Below are 16,661 nucleotides of genomic sequence, written 5' to 3'. Positions count from 1 at the left end.
TATTTGCAGTTTGTTTTCATAACGTATTCAAGCTTGTATACTTTTCAGCTTTTTAGTAATGAGAAACTAGCATTAAGAATGGTTGATCAATTGAAGTTATTACATGTTATGGTCATTAGTTTGAAATACATGATGAGCAAAATACTCATTCAAAACACTTTGCACGGTACGTATGAGTAAGATAAAATAAAGACAATTAGCTTGAATGGAACAGTAAGATTGAAAGGAAGATTTCTATTTCAGATCCGGATAAAAATTTCCATTATGTTGTGGATTGCGGACGTCAAGTGATGAAGGAGCACTGTTACTGGCCATTAGTATCTGATTTAAACAATGTACTCTCACATAAGCCAGTCGCTGTTAAATTCATGAGCGATAATACTCTCCTAGAAATGTGGTTCGACTTCTTGTCTATGTTTCAAGGCATGAATGTCAATCAGAGAGAACTAAGTCAACATGTCGAGTTTGAGCCCAATACATATTATGCGGCATTCAGTGCTGAACTGGAAGCCAGCGCATATCCGATGTGGGCTCTTGTGTCGCATCTTCGTGGCCCCGAAAGTGCGACATTAAGTCGACGAGTGCTTACCTTTTGCCTTACAGCTTTGCAAGATTGGCTCGATGCCGTAAACTATACAGATCCGAATGTGGTGAGTACAACTCTCGTACTGCGTATGTACTTGCTTAGATTATATTCCAATACTTTATAATTTATATGTTCTTTTTTACCTTCCTTCAGAGTGATAGTTTACAAGTGTCATTTCATCTACCGCTTCATCGATATCTCGCAGTATTTATGTGCCAGGCAATCAGACAGCAGGGAGCAACTCTACGCGAATTATTGCCGCCCACAGATATGTTGCACCTTCTCATGATGCACCCGTTGCGAGTGCAGGTGAGTGCGCATTTTTCTTTCTACTTCAATTAATTCTTCGCGGACGCTAAATTATATTATTTGTAAATGTAATACTTCTAACAGATCTTTTGCACCAATAAATTTAATTTTATTCGGTTAGATTATTTATTTAAATAATTAAGTTAATAGAAATATAATCGAAAAATTTTAGTCCGCAAAGGGTTAATAGTCTCAAGGTGAAGAATGAGAGATCCTCGATGACTGTTCATGCATGTCTATGATGCATTACTTACAAACAGTCAGTATATATACAGATACAGATTTTGTCATGACAATTTATTTTGAAAGACATACATATTTATAGGCACATGATGAGAAAATTAAAGAAAAAAGTTATATATAATATTATAAAAATATTACAAACTCATTTACGAAAATTCTAAATAACATTCATTATAACATTTTAAACTAAATCTAGAAAAGATAGCTTACAATATAATTTTATATGAAGTTGTAACATAAAAAAATCATTGTACGATACTCTTTTCTAATCTTAACCTTAAACCTAAAATGAAATACTTTCTTAATAACATAAACTTTTGGAATTTCTTTATATAAGTCTGATATGTATATATTTTTTAATAGTAACTAAATCAAAATCTATAAAAAAAAACGCAGCAATTTGCTCTTCACTCTAGATTGTTTTTATATAAAATTCTTTCAGTTTAAGATTAATAATATAAATTACTAGTTACGATTTATCTAACAATATACTGACAAACGATGGCTTTATTAATAATGAGTATAACAGATTTAATAAAAAAATCTATATGTAATTATAAAAAGTATAAGAATTAAATATGATAACTGTTCATTGCATAAGAAATATTGGTTTTAGAGATTTTGCATTTTAATTAAATAATTTTTCAAAATTAGAAGTTGCCTTTACATTTTGATTAAATGTAAATAGAATCTAAAAATGGAAAGGATTAAAGATAAAGAAATACTTTTATGTTTCGTAAAATTAAATTCCAACATCTGTTTTTTTTGTTTCGTGTTTATACTTTATTCAAAAATTTCAGTCAATTTTTCTTAAAGCTGAAATATTCGAAAGTCAACATTTCATATGCAATAATTCGGTACATATTGGATCATTTAAAAAGTATCCGCAGTTTTTTCTTTCAAAAATTGAACAAAAAACCGCGGATACTTTTTAAATGACCTAATATCTTCTTTTACCTCGATACATATATTGAGGTCCTTGGCAAATCACAGGTTTTTTAATCATTATTTCGATAAAGTGAAAGATACAATATTTCTACGTGGCTTTTATCTCGTTTGGAGTTTCGAGAACCGGCGGCGCCGGTGGCAGATCAGCTTGTAGGTGCGGCGCGAAATCGTAGGTAGTTAATTTCAAAGCAACGAATCCACCCGAACCCTTTCGACCTTTGTGAAAGATACCGGCGCCCGCAAGCGGCATCGGCGGATTCGGTATAATTGGTTGAATATCAAGGAAGGGAATCGTACTTTGTGCGGCGTCCTTTCGTCGATCGCTCGGTGCGAAGTTCAAATATTGATTCTCTTCAGTGTCCGGTTCATTTGGTACGAAAGTGTGAATCGGTATATCGGGATCGGTGTATTTCAACTCAGTTCTAAAAACAAAAAATTCAATCAGTTTTTAGTGTCATCAGAAAGATTACATTTCTTTATTATGCTAAAAAAGAGAGAAAAATTTTACCTGTCAGTAACGTCATTACTATGCCAAAAGCTCTTTTCTTCGGGTTGAATTAACGATCCGGATGTGAAGTTGAATGGAGTTATCATTATTTCTAAATTTAGACGGCTACCAACCATTCGGAGCCTAACGCCTAAAACAGATTTTGTATATTATATTATATGTATTTTATAGAATTCTTTATTTGGCCCAAGAAATTCGCGTTACAGATCCGCAAAATGTATGTGTTAACCAAAATCAATTTCGAATTACCTGTCAACAGATGATCTGGTACTGCCAACAGATCATCGAGATCTAAAGCGCGTTTTTCCCATACTATTGTATGATAATCAACGCCGTTTCTAATGTGAGAGTCCATGATTGAAAAAGCATCGACCGGTTGCCATTCGATTGTTGATACATCGATTCCTCCACGTGGAAGTAACTGACCCTCTTGGATTTGTATATGAATAATTTGATTTATCTTCCTCAGTCTTATTCCTGTTATGATTCTATAAGAAAATAAATATTATACTTTCAGCTATACTTTCGTATAGATTCTATTGATTTTATTTTGTTCTATTAAATTTTATTAATTCTGTTAATTTTATTTGTTGTGTTGATCTTTATTACTCAAATTATTGGGTATTCTTACTTATTGTTTGAAATATCAGACATCACAGATCGGAGACTGAAATATCGATCGGAACTCGAATTTTGATCGTCACAGTAGCAAAAACAGTAGCTACAATGCCAGAAAAGCCATCGCCACCAGCTGTCGACTTTAGTTGTTCCTGCAGGACATGTTTTTGAGTTTCCATAATGAAGACCATTTTCATATTCTATATATTCGTATCGCCTAGTACTGTTTCTATCCTAAATGTGAAAAAAATTGAATTAGTGATTAGAAAAAACTATATTGTATTAATTTTTTTAAATTGCAAAACAGGTTTTTTAAATTCATACTATTTTACGATATTTTTTCTATTTTTGAGTAAATTATTTTTTTTATTTCGATATTCCAGTTTTGTAGTTATAATTGTAATTTTATAATTATTTTTAATTTTCAATTATAATTTTAGAATTAATTATCTTTCTGAGTTATACAAATTAAATTTTACTAATTTTTCTGTAGTGTATATAATTCATAAATTTTTTTTTCGAGTTGTTTTTTTGTTATTTAATATTATCTTAAATTATGTACTTTTTATAAAAAAATTCTTCGTATAACATGTGTGTGTGAGATTTAAAAATACTTACCGCGGGGCAGATCCACATGTCGGAATCAATGTACTCGCAATGCAATATCTTGCCATTACATTGACGTTGTTTCGAACAAAACTGATTCTGATAGCAACCGTACACCTTAGTGTATCCATAATAAGCGCAGTTCTCCTTGCACGTGCCTTCAGTGTTTAAATCCACTTCATTTACGATATATCCTTGGAACAGTTGCTTCAACTCGGTATAAGTTTCACCTAAACAGAAATTGTATATATAAATTATACATATCTAATTATAAGTCATATAAATTAATGTCTTTGCGATGTATTATCCTTATTCAAAAAGCTTTACCTAATTTATGTACACGTGGATCGCACCTCCAAAGACTTTTCGGGGCGTATGTCATTGCAGTTTTTACGGCTCTTAATGTCTCGGACGTTCTTATCGCGTATTGATGTTTCAACGTCTGTATTTCCTCGCTAAAGTTATTACCTAAAAGATTTATCAAAATTAGGTATATTCGAATTGTAATCGCATTCAACTAGGTCGCGATGATCTGTATGAAGCGTAACAAAAATCAATTTCTTTAGATAGTGTTTTTATTATTTTTCTAAATTGCTATATTTAAATTGCTATATTTAACTTGCTTTGTTTTAACTGTGATTCAAAAAAAGATTTTAATTGCTTTGTGTAGATCACGCGACGTCGAAAATACTGTATGTAGGACGTATATTTAAACGTGAGCATCGGTACCACGTACCTTCGTTGTACAGACGTAATAGCATGTATGAGAATTGAATCATAGTGTAACCCTTGATCTCCGTCAACGCCACGGCATTATACAAATTGTACAGCAGTTGCTGCGGCGATTGCATCTCATTGCACATTTGGTTCGATGCTTCCTGCACATACAAGAATACTTTGCAAATATTTTGAAGAGTATATATATTTATGCAGATTTGAATATTATTTGTGATCAAGAATGAACGCATCGCTGTGATATTTAATTCTCAATAGAGATGCCATGAATTTTTTTAGACTTTCGTTGCATACTTGTGAGCCCTTTTATGCCTCCACTAAAAGCCTTAAGTATCTACTTATTAAACAAGTATTTCTAATATGAAAAATGTCTCCTGAAAAATTTGTGAGATTCTTTACAGGATTGCGTCTGTTAGATACCTTAAAAGACACGATGAACAACTTTTCATTGACAATCAGATTTGCGATACGATCGAGCGCTAAGGGGATCGCAGCGTTCGCATCTCGTAGGATCGTCTCAGCGAAATTCGCGAGCTGTTTTGCATTGATCGATGCATTTAAATCGACAATCTCACGTTGCATTTGCCGGAACACCCCATACAAGCCATTGACACCCTTCATCTCATTCTGAGCCCGGGCCCAAAGCCATAGGGAATCCAATGAGTTCAAGTAGTCCTTCCGATCCGGAGAGAATTGCTCGTCTATCTGATTGCCGAATCTTTTGTACGTTTTGATCAGATGCAGGTACTTCTCTCGCTCTTCTACGTTCATCCACTTTTGTTGATTGGCTAGATCTTCTCTGAGATCTTTCTCCAAGAATAACAAAGCCTGTCTGATTGTGTCGATCGACGACGCGTCATTCTTGATCGCGGCGAAGGCTGCTATAGCCAACGACACTCCCAGCAAGCATGTGAAGTATCTCATTCTTGGAATCGAACCTTCGCCGATGAGTCACTCACTTTGTTTTACGGTCCACTCAGCAGGATTTTAATTTCTTTCTTTGTTTTGTTTTCTCGATGAATGTTGATCTGGAGACACGGAAAAGAAAATTGAAGACTCTAACAATACAATTGCACTGTGAACTGCTATTATTAACGCCTGAATTTATTACGTCTATTTCATTGTTAGTATTATTCAATACTAATTTTTATTATCGTATGTGTTAATACTTCTACATTCTCAATTCTACATCCTCGACGACATTCCGCAAAATAAAATCGAACGATCTTTTCGCATCAGTGAGCTTGAGAACGATGGAGAAGGAAGATGTTACAATCATGATAGCAGGGGGGTCATGACACAAGAGAGGAAAGAGGTAGTGGCGGCTAATGACGCGTTAATACATAATCTAGAGCGGCTAGGAAATACTGGGTGACGCTATTTTTCTCCCACAAACAGTACGGTTAAATAACCACTCTTGTTAGCTGCAACAACATCGTGGAATATTTCGCGAATGTAAAGCTCTTTTTCTTTCGTGTTTTCTGTCTGTTTTCGTCCTTCATAGCTTCCGCTTACTTTAAGTTTCAGTTTCACGAAGCCGTGAGGCTTATGAATATGGGATGATTATCGCGATAAACAGTTAATCTACGTTCCGTATTAATTTAATCCTAGGAACTAAAATTATTGCAAATTAATGCGAATTAAGAATAGGAAATTAAAATTGACAGTGATAGTGAGGAAAATAAATTTATATAATAACAAATATATTTGTTGAGAAAATACTCAAATAAAATTAAACAGAGAATAATGAAACAAGGTACTAAATAAAAAAAATTTTGATGCAGCATCAACAAAATTTTTTGGATGCTTTTAATCTTTTTAACGTTTATCTAATCATTAAAATTACAAAACAGCTTCGAGAGATAATAATTAAAAAATAAAAAGCTGCATAAAGACTTCACGGTGTATTTTAAATATACCCGACCTCGGGAGTGGGTCTAATACAGTCTAATTGATTAACTTGACACCCGAGATAATACTGCGTTTGCTGATATTTTGCAGATATTTCTCAGTTCCTGTTTTTTAAAGTTTAAGTTACAATCTCCTGATAACATACGCGTTCAAAATAATCTTATTTAAAACACCCTTTTTCACACAATATCCATTGTAATTTATTTCTCTTAGCGTTTAGTGTTTTCGATTTCGAAATCCATTGAAAGAGACAAAATTTCACTGATAAAATTCGCCAACGAGGCACCTTTTCCTGACAGGAGGTTGCACGCAACTCGCGTATCCGCGGAATGCGGGTAACAAGCTTACTGTTTCGGGATCAGCAAGTAAGAGCAGCACTACCGTGTGACCGATCGTGCTCGACTGAGTTTCGCATTATGCACCAATGTCTCTTGCCCACCTCTGGTCTCCACAAGCCCCCACGTTATTCGTCAGACTTTAATGTTGTGTATCTCATGCGCATGATCCGCGTCCTCCTCTTGTTCACCCGGTACATTCACACTTAGAGAAGAGATACAGCAGTTGCAAAGGAAACACGCACGCAAATTACTCTCATAATAGTTGTATGAAGAATTAAAATGCTAAATAGGAAAAAATATTAGATGACTGTCGCTTTTATATATTATGAAAGGTTAACGTATAGGAAAGTTTCATTATAGGAAGTTTTTCATTTGTTCCACATCTGTTTTTATGATTCTCGTTTCACATTCTACTATAAATGCAGTTCCGTTTGGTTGTTTGGTATAAAGCTCAGCTAAATATAAACAAAAGGTTGTTTTATTTGCAATCGCTGGTTATATCTCTTCGCATTTCAGGAAACTTTAACTCTAGATTGAAGAGTTATACCAAGTTATACCAAGTTCGCCATTTCCAAAAATGAAAATTATAAAGAGCTACAGAGAGTATTAATTTTAATCGCAGTTGAGTTTATATCTGTAATCTTCCTTCTTCTTTTTCAAGACGAATTTAGTGTCTTCGACGTCTAAATGATGATTTGAAAATAAGTGTTATATTACAACCCATATCTTTCTGGTATATCAATTAATGCGCGAAAGCTTTAATCAAATGACTCGGGTCAATTCACTGATTCGTGTCATTTGCCACGGTGTATCCGGAGTATCGAGTAATGACGAATTTCCGTCGACATGATTTCCCTTTTCTTTCTATGGATAATAAATACGGAGTAAAGTCACTCCGTCACTTGATCCAAAGTGTGATACCATTTCTCGCTACGCAATGCCCACTGCCGCACTTAATAGATACAGGAGGGTTCTTGTTACGATATTATCAGACCACGACTCACTCACAACAAGGGATTCTCGGGCTCTTCAATTCAGCGTATCAAATACGTTCTCACTTTCTACGCTTTGTCGCCTGAAATCTAAATTCCTCTTGCTACCGATGTCGATGAGAAGTATGGCGTTGACTCGTGACTAATTTCTATATGACGTGACTTCTCCAAATCAGCACAAAGTCACGCAGATAATAGTTCTTCCTGTTTATCACGTTATCCTGCTGTTCTTTAGACACTCTGCAAACGTGTTATTGTTCACATTCGTGCCTATGCATATATAATTGTCATATCACCCTTTATCGCTGCGTAAATAATAAATTGGATAATAAAGATAAAAGCAAGTGATGCATTATATAATAAACGTAGTAAGATCAAGAAATATAATGTATAATAATTAAATGAAATCTAAATCTCACATAATAAATAATAAACTCAAGATAATAAATTATAAAGTAGATGCAAAAAAAATCAAAAATTTATGTACATGTAAATAATAAACTCAACAATAAATAACTAAATATAGTAATAAAATGTAAAATATAATAAAATATTATAAATGTAGCAACATGTGATGTAGCAACACATGATGAAGTAAAAGACATTTTTTACTTGTTTAGAATGAGTCATAATCTGTGTATCTACTTTTAAAAGTTGAGGAGCGGTATTTTTATTTATTAAAGTATACATTCCTGACGGCTGAGGGAATATTCAATTTTCTTATGCCTTTTTAAAATATTTAAATACTTCAATGCAATAAACGATTATTTAATAAAAGCATATAAATACATAAAATCTTGTTAAATCAATTTACTTTTAGAAGAAGTAAATCCGTTTGGCATATATTTTATATACTTATTTCTAATAAATTATGTATTAATAATGTAATATTTTAAATTATCACAACATTAAATTCATAGAAATAAATATTAGGTGGTGACAAAAATTTAATCGAAGAATGAAACAAAGCAAAGTGAGTGAATCACTATAATTCTTTTCAGGAAATGGTCATTTTTAAATCACGTAAACATTTGTTAGAGTTTAGATCGCTAGTGTTAAAGATAAAAAGACTAGCATTGTTCTTGGAAAATTTGATTTAAAAATATATATTATTCTGAATAAATCAATAAATTTGTTCGCGTTTGCACCTTTTGCACTCAGGGTCTTTACTTTCTCTTTTTTCAACGCTCGAATATATATTTGGATCTGTTTGTATTGCTTGAAATTCCCAAAAATTTTTGCATTTAAATCGAGATAAATACATAATTGGCCGTTGAAGAGAAAAAAAAGCGAAGATTCTGAGTGCAAAAAATGCAAGCAACACAAACAGATTTTTGATCTTGTTAAAAATTTTTTTAGGATTTTAACAAAACAAATCTAATGTCATAATATTTTCTCTCATGAGAGACAAAAGGAAGCCTCGAACATTAATGTTAAAAGAGGGAGGAAGATACTGTAATAGAAACAATTTATATTTATTCTCCAAGCTGCCTAATATTGGCATTCATTTTCTTCAACCACGTTCTCAGAAACTGTTTTCACATGCCAAATACCCACCTGCATCTGATTAGCTAAAAGCACGAGGATGCTCCTGTTGTACACCTGTTGATCGGACGGCACCATGAGCCTGTGTATTGACTTTAAAACGTCCGGTAACTCTCCCAGTCTTGGCGACACGCATGTCTTGGCGAATTGTAACATTGTATACTTCTCGTACTTGTCCGGATTGTCCGCGTACATCTCGAAGAGTGTGTACAGTTCCTGCACTTGACCGAGGTAATGATCCAGTTCCTTCAGGCTGTCGTCGAGCCTACGTTGCATAGGAAGTTGTAACAACAATTGCGACAGGATTGTATCGCTTTTGTCCTCCACGAGTTCCTGATATTCGTCGATCTTCTTGGAGACCTGGTCCATCCGCTTGAGCAATTGACGTTCCATCACTTTCATGAATACAAGCTCTTCGCCGGCTTTCAAGTCAGACGGTAGACTCGAGTTGATCATTTCCCAGGATTCCAACACGTCCATCATGGCCTGACGACCCAGTCTGATCAGATCGATCGCGTCGTTTATGTTGATTCCAAAGACACAGCTAGCGCTCGCCAGGACGACGAGCAGGATTATCCCTTGATGATCCCTGGCCATTTGGGAAAAGAGTACGAGCGGGAAACGACGCGACGACGAAGATCAAAATGTCGGGAGAATGCACAGCGCACGCACTCGCCGTCCGCAATTGGCGACGCTAACACACTGGGACTAACGACTGCTTGCTTGCCGTTCACTTGATTCAGATGGGGCGACCGTTATGGGCCGAGGACAGTAACAGACAGTGAATGGTAGGGGATATTGCACCCGCGGCTACGAGAATACAAGATATGAATGGAATTGGTCTGTTCGTTTTAGTTTGAGTCTTTTCTCGTCGCATATACCGTATTCATATGAATACACATATACCTTTGTTCCCACTTTTACTATTATAAAAAAAAAATTGAATGGTGAAGGAGGAGGGACGAGAAATGCGAAAAGTTTAACTACGAGGAATAAAACGAGGAATTGTAGTGAATTTGATTACTTATAAGATTGCTATATCTAAAATCTCTAAAATCTAAAATTCTACCCGGACAAAATTGGTAAAAAAATAATATAAAACTAGCTTAAAAATACAAAATTTAATAAAAATTTACTTTTACACAGTATTATTTTTCAAACAATTTTAAAATCAGAGTTTGATTGAATAAAATAATAATTATTATTTTTAATATAAAATACATGTTACAATATATATATATATATATATATATATATAGTATGTATAATATAAAAAAATAAATTGATAAGCATGTATATAATTTATAAATATTACGTTATTTATTATATTTATTAGCAAAGAAAATCAAAAGAGAAAAGAATAGTAGAGCATATCTCATAAGTTATTTTATCAGACGTAGATATAAACACGGCGCTAGACTACTCGACGTCTCCTTGCAGTATTTAAATCTACGTTTTTCTATTACATATAATAAGGCGCTTATTTAAATATTGCATTTAAAAAATCATATTTACGAAGAAAACAAATTTCAAATAACATAGGAAAATCGAAATTGAAAGTTTAATTTTTTTTTTTGTAAATATTAACAAATATATCTTCTAACATCTTTTGTTTTTAAAAGGATGTTAAGGCCTATTCTCCATGTGCTCTTTGTTTCTTGCTTTTTATTTTTTGCTTTTTCCCCCTTTGCAACCATTTAATCGACAATTGCATTTCTTGTTATTTCCTGCTTTCCGAAGTTCATTAGCTTTCGAGCGACATAAAACAAAAAACTGGATAAGAAGCAAAAAGACAAGATGTAAAAAATAGCGAAATGCAGAAAACAAAAAACACACTGTAGAATAGGCTTGAAAGAGATATTAGGAGATATATTTTGTCAATATTTACAAAAAACGTTAAACCTTCAACATATGACTTGAAATTAATCAGTTTGGAAACTGCTAATTGAACAACAATTGATAAAAAGCACTGACATTATTTATTTAGATTTGACACTATTTATTTAAATGGCAATAGAAGAAAAAGAAGTCGTGAAATTTAAAATTGAAATAGTGAAAATGGTTAATATCTTCTGAATAATCTAATAACATATTTTATTTCTTTTAATAACGTATTCTATTTCTTCTAATAGAATGCATTCTATTTTTTTTGTCACGTAAATTAATTACATGCTATTGATCTATAGAATATGCCATCAAGTTGTTTGATTATTTAAAATATATTTAAATTAGCAAAATTTCTTTTAGCCACTTAAAAAATTTATAAAATATTCTCTCAATAAAATATTTTCATAAAATATTCTTAATAGCTTATTATTTTTATAAATTGCAAAAATAGATTAATTTACAATACTTTAAAATCAAGAAAGATAATTGATAGCTAAACTAAAAAAAATTATTTAAAAATAAACTAAATGACTAAAATAAATGACTAGATACTAATAAATTTTTTATGCTTCCTAAAAATTGTTGTTTGCTATGTTCACACAATAATTACTACTTTATTTAAAGTATTTCTTAAATTTTTTTTAAAGAATTAAAAATTACTCTCTCAAATTAAAAAATTAATTGGTAAAGTCAGTAAGTTACATTCAACTATCTAACATCTCTATCGCTTTGCTTGGCTTAACGCTGAGACACTACCATGTCTCCTGATACAAATCATGTAGGAATTATTCAATATAAAAGAATAGAAAATCATAAAAGAAGAAGAAAGAAAATGTAAGAATTGCAAGATATATATTAATGTACACCCATTACTGGGATTAAAACACTTTTCTTCTAGAAAGTTTAATGTGCAATAAAAGAATAGCGAATTATAACTGCTCATTATATTGATCCAGTATTTAATGACTTTTGTGCATTTCAGAATTTATTTTAAAAAAATATTTCAATTTCATTGTATAGATACAATAAACGCAATGGTAGGCGTCTCTAAAAAATAACCTTATGTCATGCTTAATTTGCGTAGTATATGTTATGTTGCCTCTGCGCACGAGTAAATGAATCAACTATAAAACGAGGTTTTAAATTTATATTTCATATGTTTACATAAGAATGTTATGAGACATGCTCTTATGTAAGTTTGTGTGCAATTGGCTTATATACTGTATGTTACCCGAGATATGAAAAGATTAAATTCATATCTTTCATAAAAAAAATGTGCTTTGCAAACGCAATTTAATGACATTGATGCAGCAGAGATCAATTAGATATCAAGGTCAATTAGATATTTTGCACGACAGTTTTATGAGAATATCTACAACAATTCTAATATTACATATAGTTGTAAGTTATCACAGTTATAATAATACATTATAGTGATATTAATTTTTATGAATAGTTACACAATATTCAGTGCAAGATACTTTATTATTGACATTGATTGTCTATGTAATATAATAAATAACGTTTTCTTTTGTGCATTTCTGTTTTCAGGTGGCCTTCTATGAGATTTTAAATGGGTTGTGGGTTCGCAATGGATTGCAAATAAAGGGCCAAGCAATGACCTATATACAGTGCAATTTTTGCAACTCCATGGTGGACGCAGATCTGTATCTGCTGCAAATCTGCGCCACAAAATTAATGCCAGATGTTTTTCTGAAAACTGTTATTGAAAAGTAATATCCTCTACCTCGTTTCTTTTTACATCGAATTAATAAAAAAACATTTTAATTTATTTTAAAAAAAACTTAAACAATAAGAATCTTACTTTAGACCATATATATGAGAATACAAAAAAAAATTTATTTTTATTTTAGATTTCACGTGCTGGAATGGATGAGTTTATGCCTGTATCATGCCCCACAAAATGAATATCTTGAGGGCGAGCATGATACTCCGATGTTAGAAAGTTGCCTAACGTTTTTGGCTACGTTAGTCAACGTCAGAACAAATCTTGGTGAGTTATTAATCTTGGTGCGGTTCTAATTGATTTTAATGCGATTTTATCTTAAAAATCTCTCTTTTTTTTTTTGGTAATAATAAATTTGATAATCCTGAAAACAATAAAAAAATATTAAAGCAAGAATAAGATATTTATGTTAAGATATTTATATTTTTTTACATCAGGTTTATCGGATCCCGAAATGTCTCGTCTTGAAATGGTGACCTTATTATGTATGAGTGATAAGACGCATAGTCAATTGATGGAATTAATGCCGGAACGCTGTGGAACTACTCAGAACAGAGACTTTGAATCTGTTCTAGCTGATGTAAGTTCACGTATCATGTACATTTGAAAGAATTATTTTAATTTCTAATTTTTCTATTTTTATATACATATAAATGTCGTTACTTAATCATACAATTACGTATAACTTTTTATATTTTATATATAATGTGTGTGTGTGTGTGTGCGCGCGTGCGTGCATGTGTGCGCGCGCGCGCGTGTATGTGTATGTGTGTATAAATTTTAAATAGCATTGTTGATTCTCTTTTAACAGCATAATGTATTTACAGGTAGCGCAATATAGAGCTCCAAATCTCGAGGCAAGTGGCAATATGCAACAGGGTATGTACGGGCCAAAGGGTCGCGTATGGGAAGAGTTATTTGATCCTTTACATGTACTGTTAAGAGCGGTTCATAGGAGAGACTTCCAAATATCTATGGATCGTTTCACAGAATAGTATGTATCAAATTTATCGGTAAAACGCATGTATTTTGAGATATTATATATTTCATTTTTTACCAATATTATATTTTTCTGTTGCAGCGTAAAACAATCAGGCAAGCTAAAGAATAATGCAACTCTTTGGCCACCATTTAGGCAACCGGCTCCGGTTTCGTCGGACTATGATGATCCTCGTATAGTTCTACGTTCCAGAGTTTTTCATGCTATGATCTTGATAATACTCTATAAGGCTGTGAATGGACGTAACATATCGGAACATGTTATGGCATTGGCTATTTATCTTCTAGAGATGGCAGTTATTACTGCGGAACCGCCAGATAAATCCGTAAATAATTTTTTTGATAAAATAATTAGTCTTTAAGTTGCTTTAAACAATTCAATCTTTTTCTTATATATGAGTTATTACTTTACATAGTAAAAAAAATATGCAATTCATTATTTATATGTTTTATCTTGTTTATATGATTTTAATTCTTTTATATTTCTTTTAAAATAATTTTGTCTATATTATTTTACACTATAATATAATTTTCAGGGGAGTCCTTTATGCCAATACACCGGTGGTAGCTTTCATGTGATAAAGGATATGGATTTAGCTGGATGGTACGAAAGTGACAGTTTGTCCGAAAATCTGAGAACAACGATACCTCAAGTGATTCTAGTCCAAGAGTCGGAGCATAGCAGCTCGGACAGTAAGTATAATACATTATAAGTGTGTCAAATTCTTATAGCGTAAACTTTTTTTATATAATTGATTTATTTTGAATATATTGATAATAACGAAATGATACTGATAACAATATATAACGTAATTACATGTATATTATAACATGATGAAATTAATGTATATAATAATGACTTAGTAACATGCTAATATATTTAATATGATTTAATACACTTGCTAATTTTTTTAAATTAATAATTATTAGGTGAATTTGAGTGGGAGATGATTCATGGAGAGATGAGCGAAGTGGCAACATCCTTGATGTTGAATGACGGCGCAGATGACGGCGCAGAGGAAGTCTCTTTGGAACTGTTGGGATTTTCTGTAGACACCGTTAGAGATGACAATGGTGTGTCGAATGCGAGTGCATCATCTCTACCGGCTTTGCTACCGTCAGTCGAGAGTGCTGCATCTCTGCCAGCATTACCATCAACAAGTGGTTAGCAATATTTTCATATAGATCATATATTACAAAGTTGATATACAATATATTTTTTCAAAATATTATTTACTATTTATTTTTCTTATAAATAATTTATATAAAATATAATATTGTTATATAATATTGTTCTATAACATTATAGTGGAATATGGTGTAGCAATTGTACCTGAAGACGGAATTGTCGCCATACCAGCTCGTAGTAATAGTGAGGATGACTTAACGATACCTTTGCAAAGAGCTTTGCCACCGTCTGAGGAAGAATCGATGGCAATTCATCTAGCAATTGAATCGCCTCCTTCACCAAATAGTATGTTTTTTAAACTTTGTAATTCATAATTTATAACTGCGTTTTATTATTAATGTAATAACAATGATTTTTGAAAAAAGTATTTATTGGAGTATCTTCTTTTGAACATTTTTTGCTACATTTTATTCTGTTAAATTAGATATATATCAAAATTTATATATAAATGATATTTTATTTAATTATGTTCTTAATAATAATTAGATGAAATCGGCGGACAGCCAGCATTACCGCCCGTTCCTCAACGCCCGGCAGTTTTGGCTGGAAATGAAATAGTCACAGCGCAACCGATTAATTATAGGGCCACAGAAATTGTTCCATCCACATCAAATTCTTACAAACATTTTAAGAGAAGAGAGCTACAAGTAATATACACAGATATATTAGCAATATTCTATATTTTCTTCATTTCTTATTATATATTAGGTGTTGGAATTAATTCGTAGCGTTTTTAATGAAAGAATGTTATTTATTTCACATGAGCATTAAAAAATACATTAATGAAAGTACTTCCCATCACTTGTAAAACGCTACGAATTAATTCCAACACCTAATATTATATATTTTAATATATTTGCTCGGTTTATCTCATTGGTATAAAATGTTATATCTTTTAGGGTGGACCAATGCAACCGCAATCTGTAAAAGTAGGAGAGAGCATAATCTCCTTGCTGTTAAAGTTACATTCTCAATTATCCGGTGTACCAGACAGCTACAACCCCGAACAAAGTGCAATGTCAGACAATGAAGTCAGTAGCAGCAGCAGCAGTAGCAGTAGCATCAGCAGCAGTAGTAGTAGCAGCTCTTTTATATCACTATTGCCTAGTGAATCGCGAATTGGTGATGGACCATTCTTCATATCGCAATTACTTAGAAAAATCGCGGATTTAGACCCTATATGTAAACAAACAATCATCGAGACTAGAAACAAATTATGGCCTCGTATGCAAGAGTGCGAAGAAGATGAGCAACGCGAAAAGGAGAATCGCGAGCGAGAGGAACGACGAAAAAGAGCAAAGGAAAGGCAACAGAAGCTAATGGCGGAATTCGCTAATAAACAGAAACAATTTATGGAGAAAGCAATGGAAACCGGTAAATCTATATTAAGTGTACTTAAAATTCGATCGGGACAGCCGAGATTACTGAGATCCGATAATCTCGATCTGGCGCAACTCGCCGGCTCGCGTAAAGTACGACAGTGTCGCTGCGCTTGGCTTA

At 32.6% G+C, this 16,661-nt stretch overlaps 2 protein-coding genes across 6 annotated transcripts in view; one reads left to right on the top strand and one right to left on the bottom strand.

The window, feature by feature from the left end:
- Nucleotides 1–16,661, top strand: part of Ubr3 (Ubr3 ubiquitin ligase) — a 30,168-nt gene that overhangs the window by 6,080 nt on the left and 7,427 nt on the right. Inside the window, exons 6-18 of the mRNA XM_087411383.1 lie at nt 49–166; nt 244–650; nt 740–895; nt 12,778–12,959; nt 13,101–13,240; nt 13,411–13,553; nt 13,801–13,967; nt 14,055–14,298; nt 14,509–14,665; nt 14,903–15,136; nt 15,282–15,446; nt 15,648–15,808; nt 16,061–16,535. Of these exons, the coding sequence (XP_087267509.1) occupies nt 49–166; nt 244–650; nt 740–895; nt 12,778–12,959; nt 13,101–13,240; nt 13,411–13,553; nt 13,801–13,967; nt 14,055–14,298; nt 14,509–14,665; nt 14,903–15,136; nt 15,282–15,446; nt 15,648–15,808; nt 16,061–16,535 (2,749 nt within the window). The remainder of the gene's footprint in view (nt 1–48; nt 167–243; nt 651–739; nt 896–12,777; nt 12,960–13,100; nt 13,241–13,410; nt 13,554–13,800; nt 13,968–14,054; nt 14,299–14,508; nt 14,666–14,902; nt 15,137–15,281; nt 15,447–15,647; nt 15,809–16,060; nt 16,536–16,661) is intronic.
- orion (chemokine-like protein orion) lies at nt 1,178–10,466 on the bottom strand. Of its 5 annotated transcripts, none has more exons than XM_011053039.2 (9): nt 6,478–7,362; nt 4,974–5,581; nt 4,555–4,696; nt 4,146–4,286; nt 3,831–4,048; nt 3,226–3,446; nt 2,844–3,082; nt 2,595–2,724; nt 1,178–2,508 (listed from the first exon to the last, which is right to left on the bottom strand). In XM_011053039.2, exons 2-9 carry the CDS (start codon nt 5,475–5,477, stop codon nt 2,175–2,177), a joined length of 1,929 nt encoding a protein of 642 aa, XP_011051341.1. In that variant the 5' UTR covers nt 5,478–5,581; nt 6,478–7,362; the 3' UTR covers nt 1,178–2,174. The 5 variants fall into 5 exon arrangements, with proteins under 5 accessions (XP_011051341.1, XP_011051339.1, XP_011051338.1 ...); XM_011053037.2 differs by having other exon boundaries at nt 6,610–7,362; XM_011053036.2 differs by having other exon boundaries at nt 6,751–7,361.

The sequence above is a fragment of the Acromyrmex echinatior genome, chromosome 11, assembly GCF_024713525.1.
Source record: "Acromyrmex echinatior isolate Ae372 chromosome 11, ASM2471352v2, whole genome shotgun sequence".
NCBI classification, from domain to species: Eukaryota; Metazoa; Arthropoda; class Insecta; order Hymenoptera; family Formicidae; genus Acromyrmex; species Acromyrmex echinatior.
This window is presented reverse-complemented; position numbering and strand designations above follow the sequence as displayed.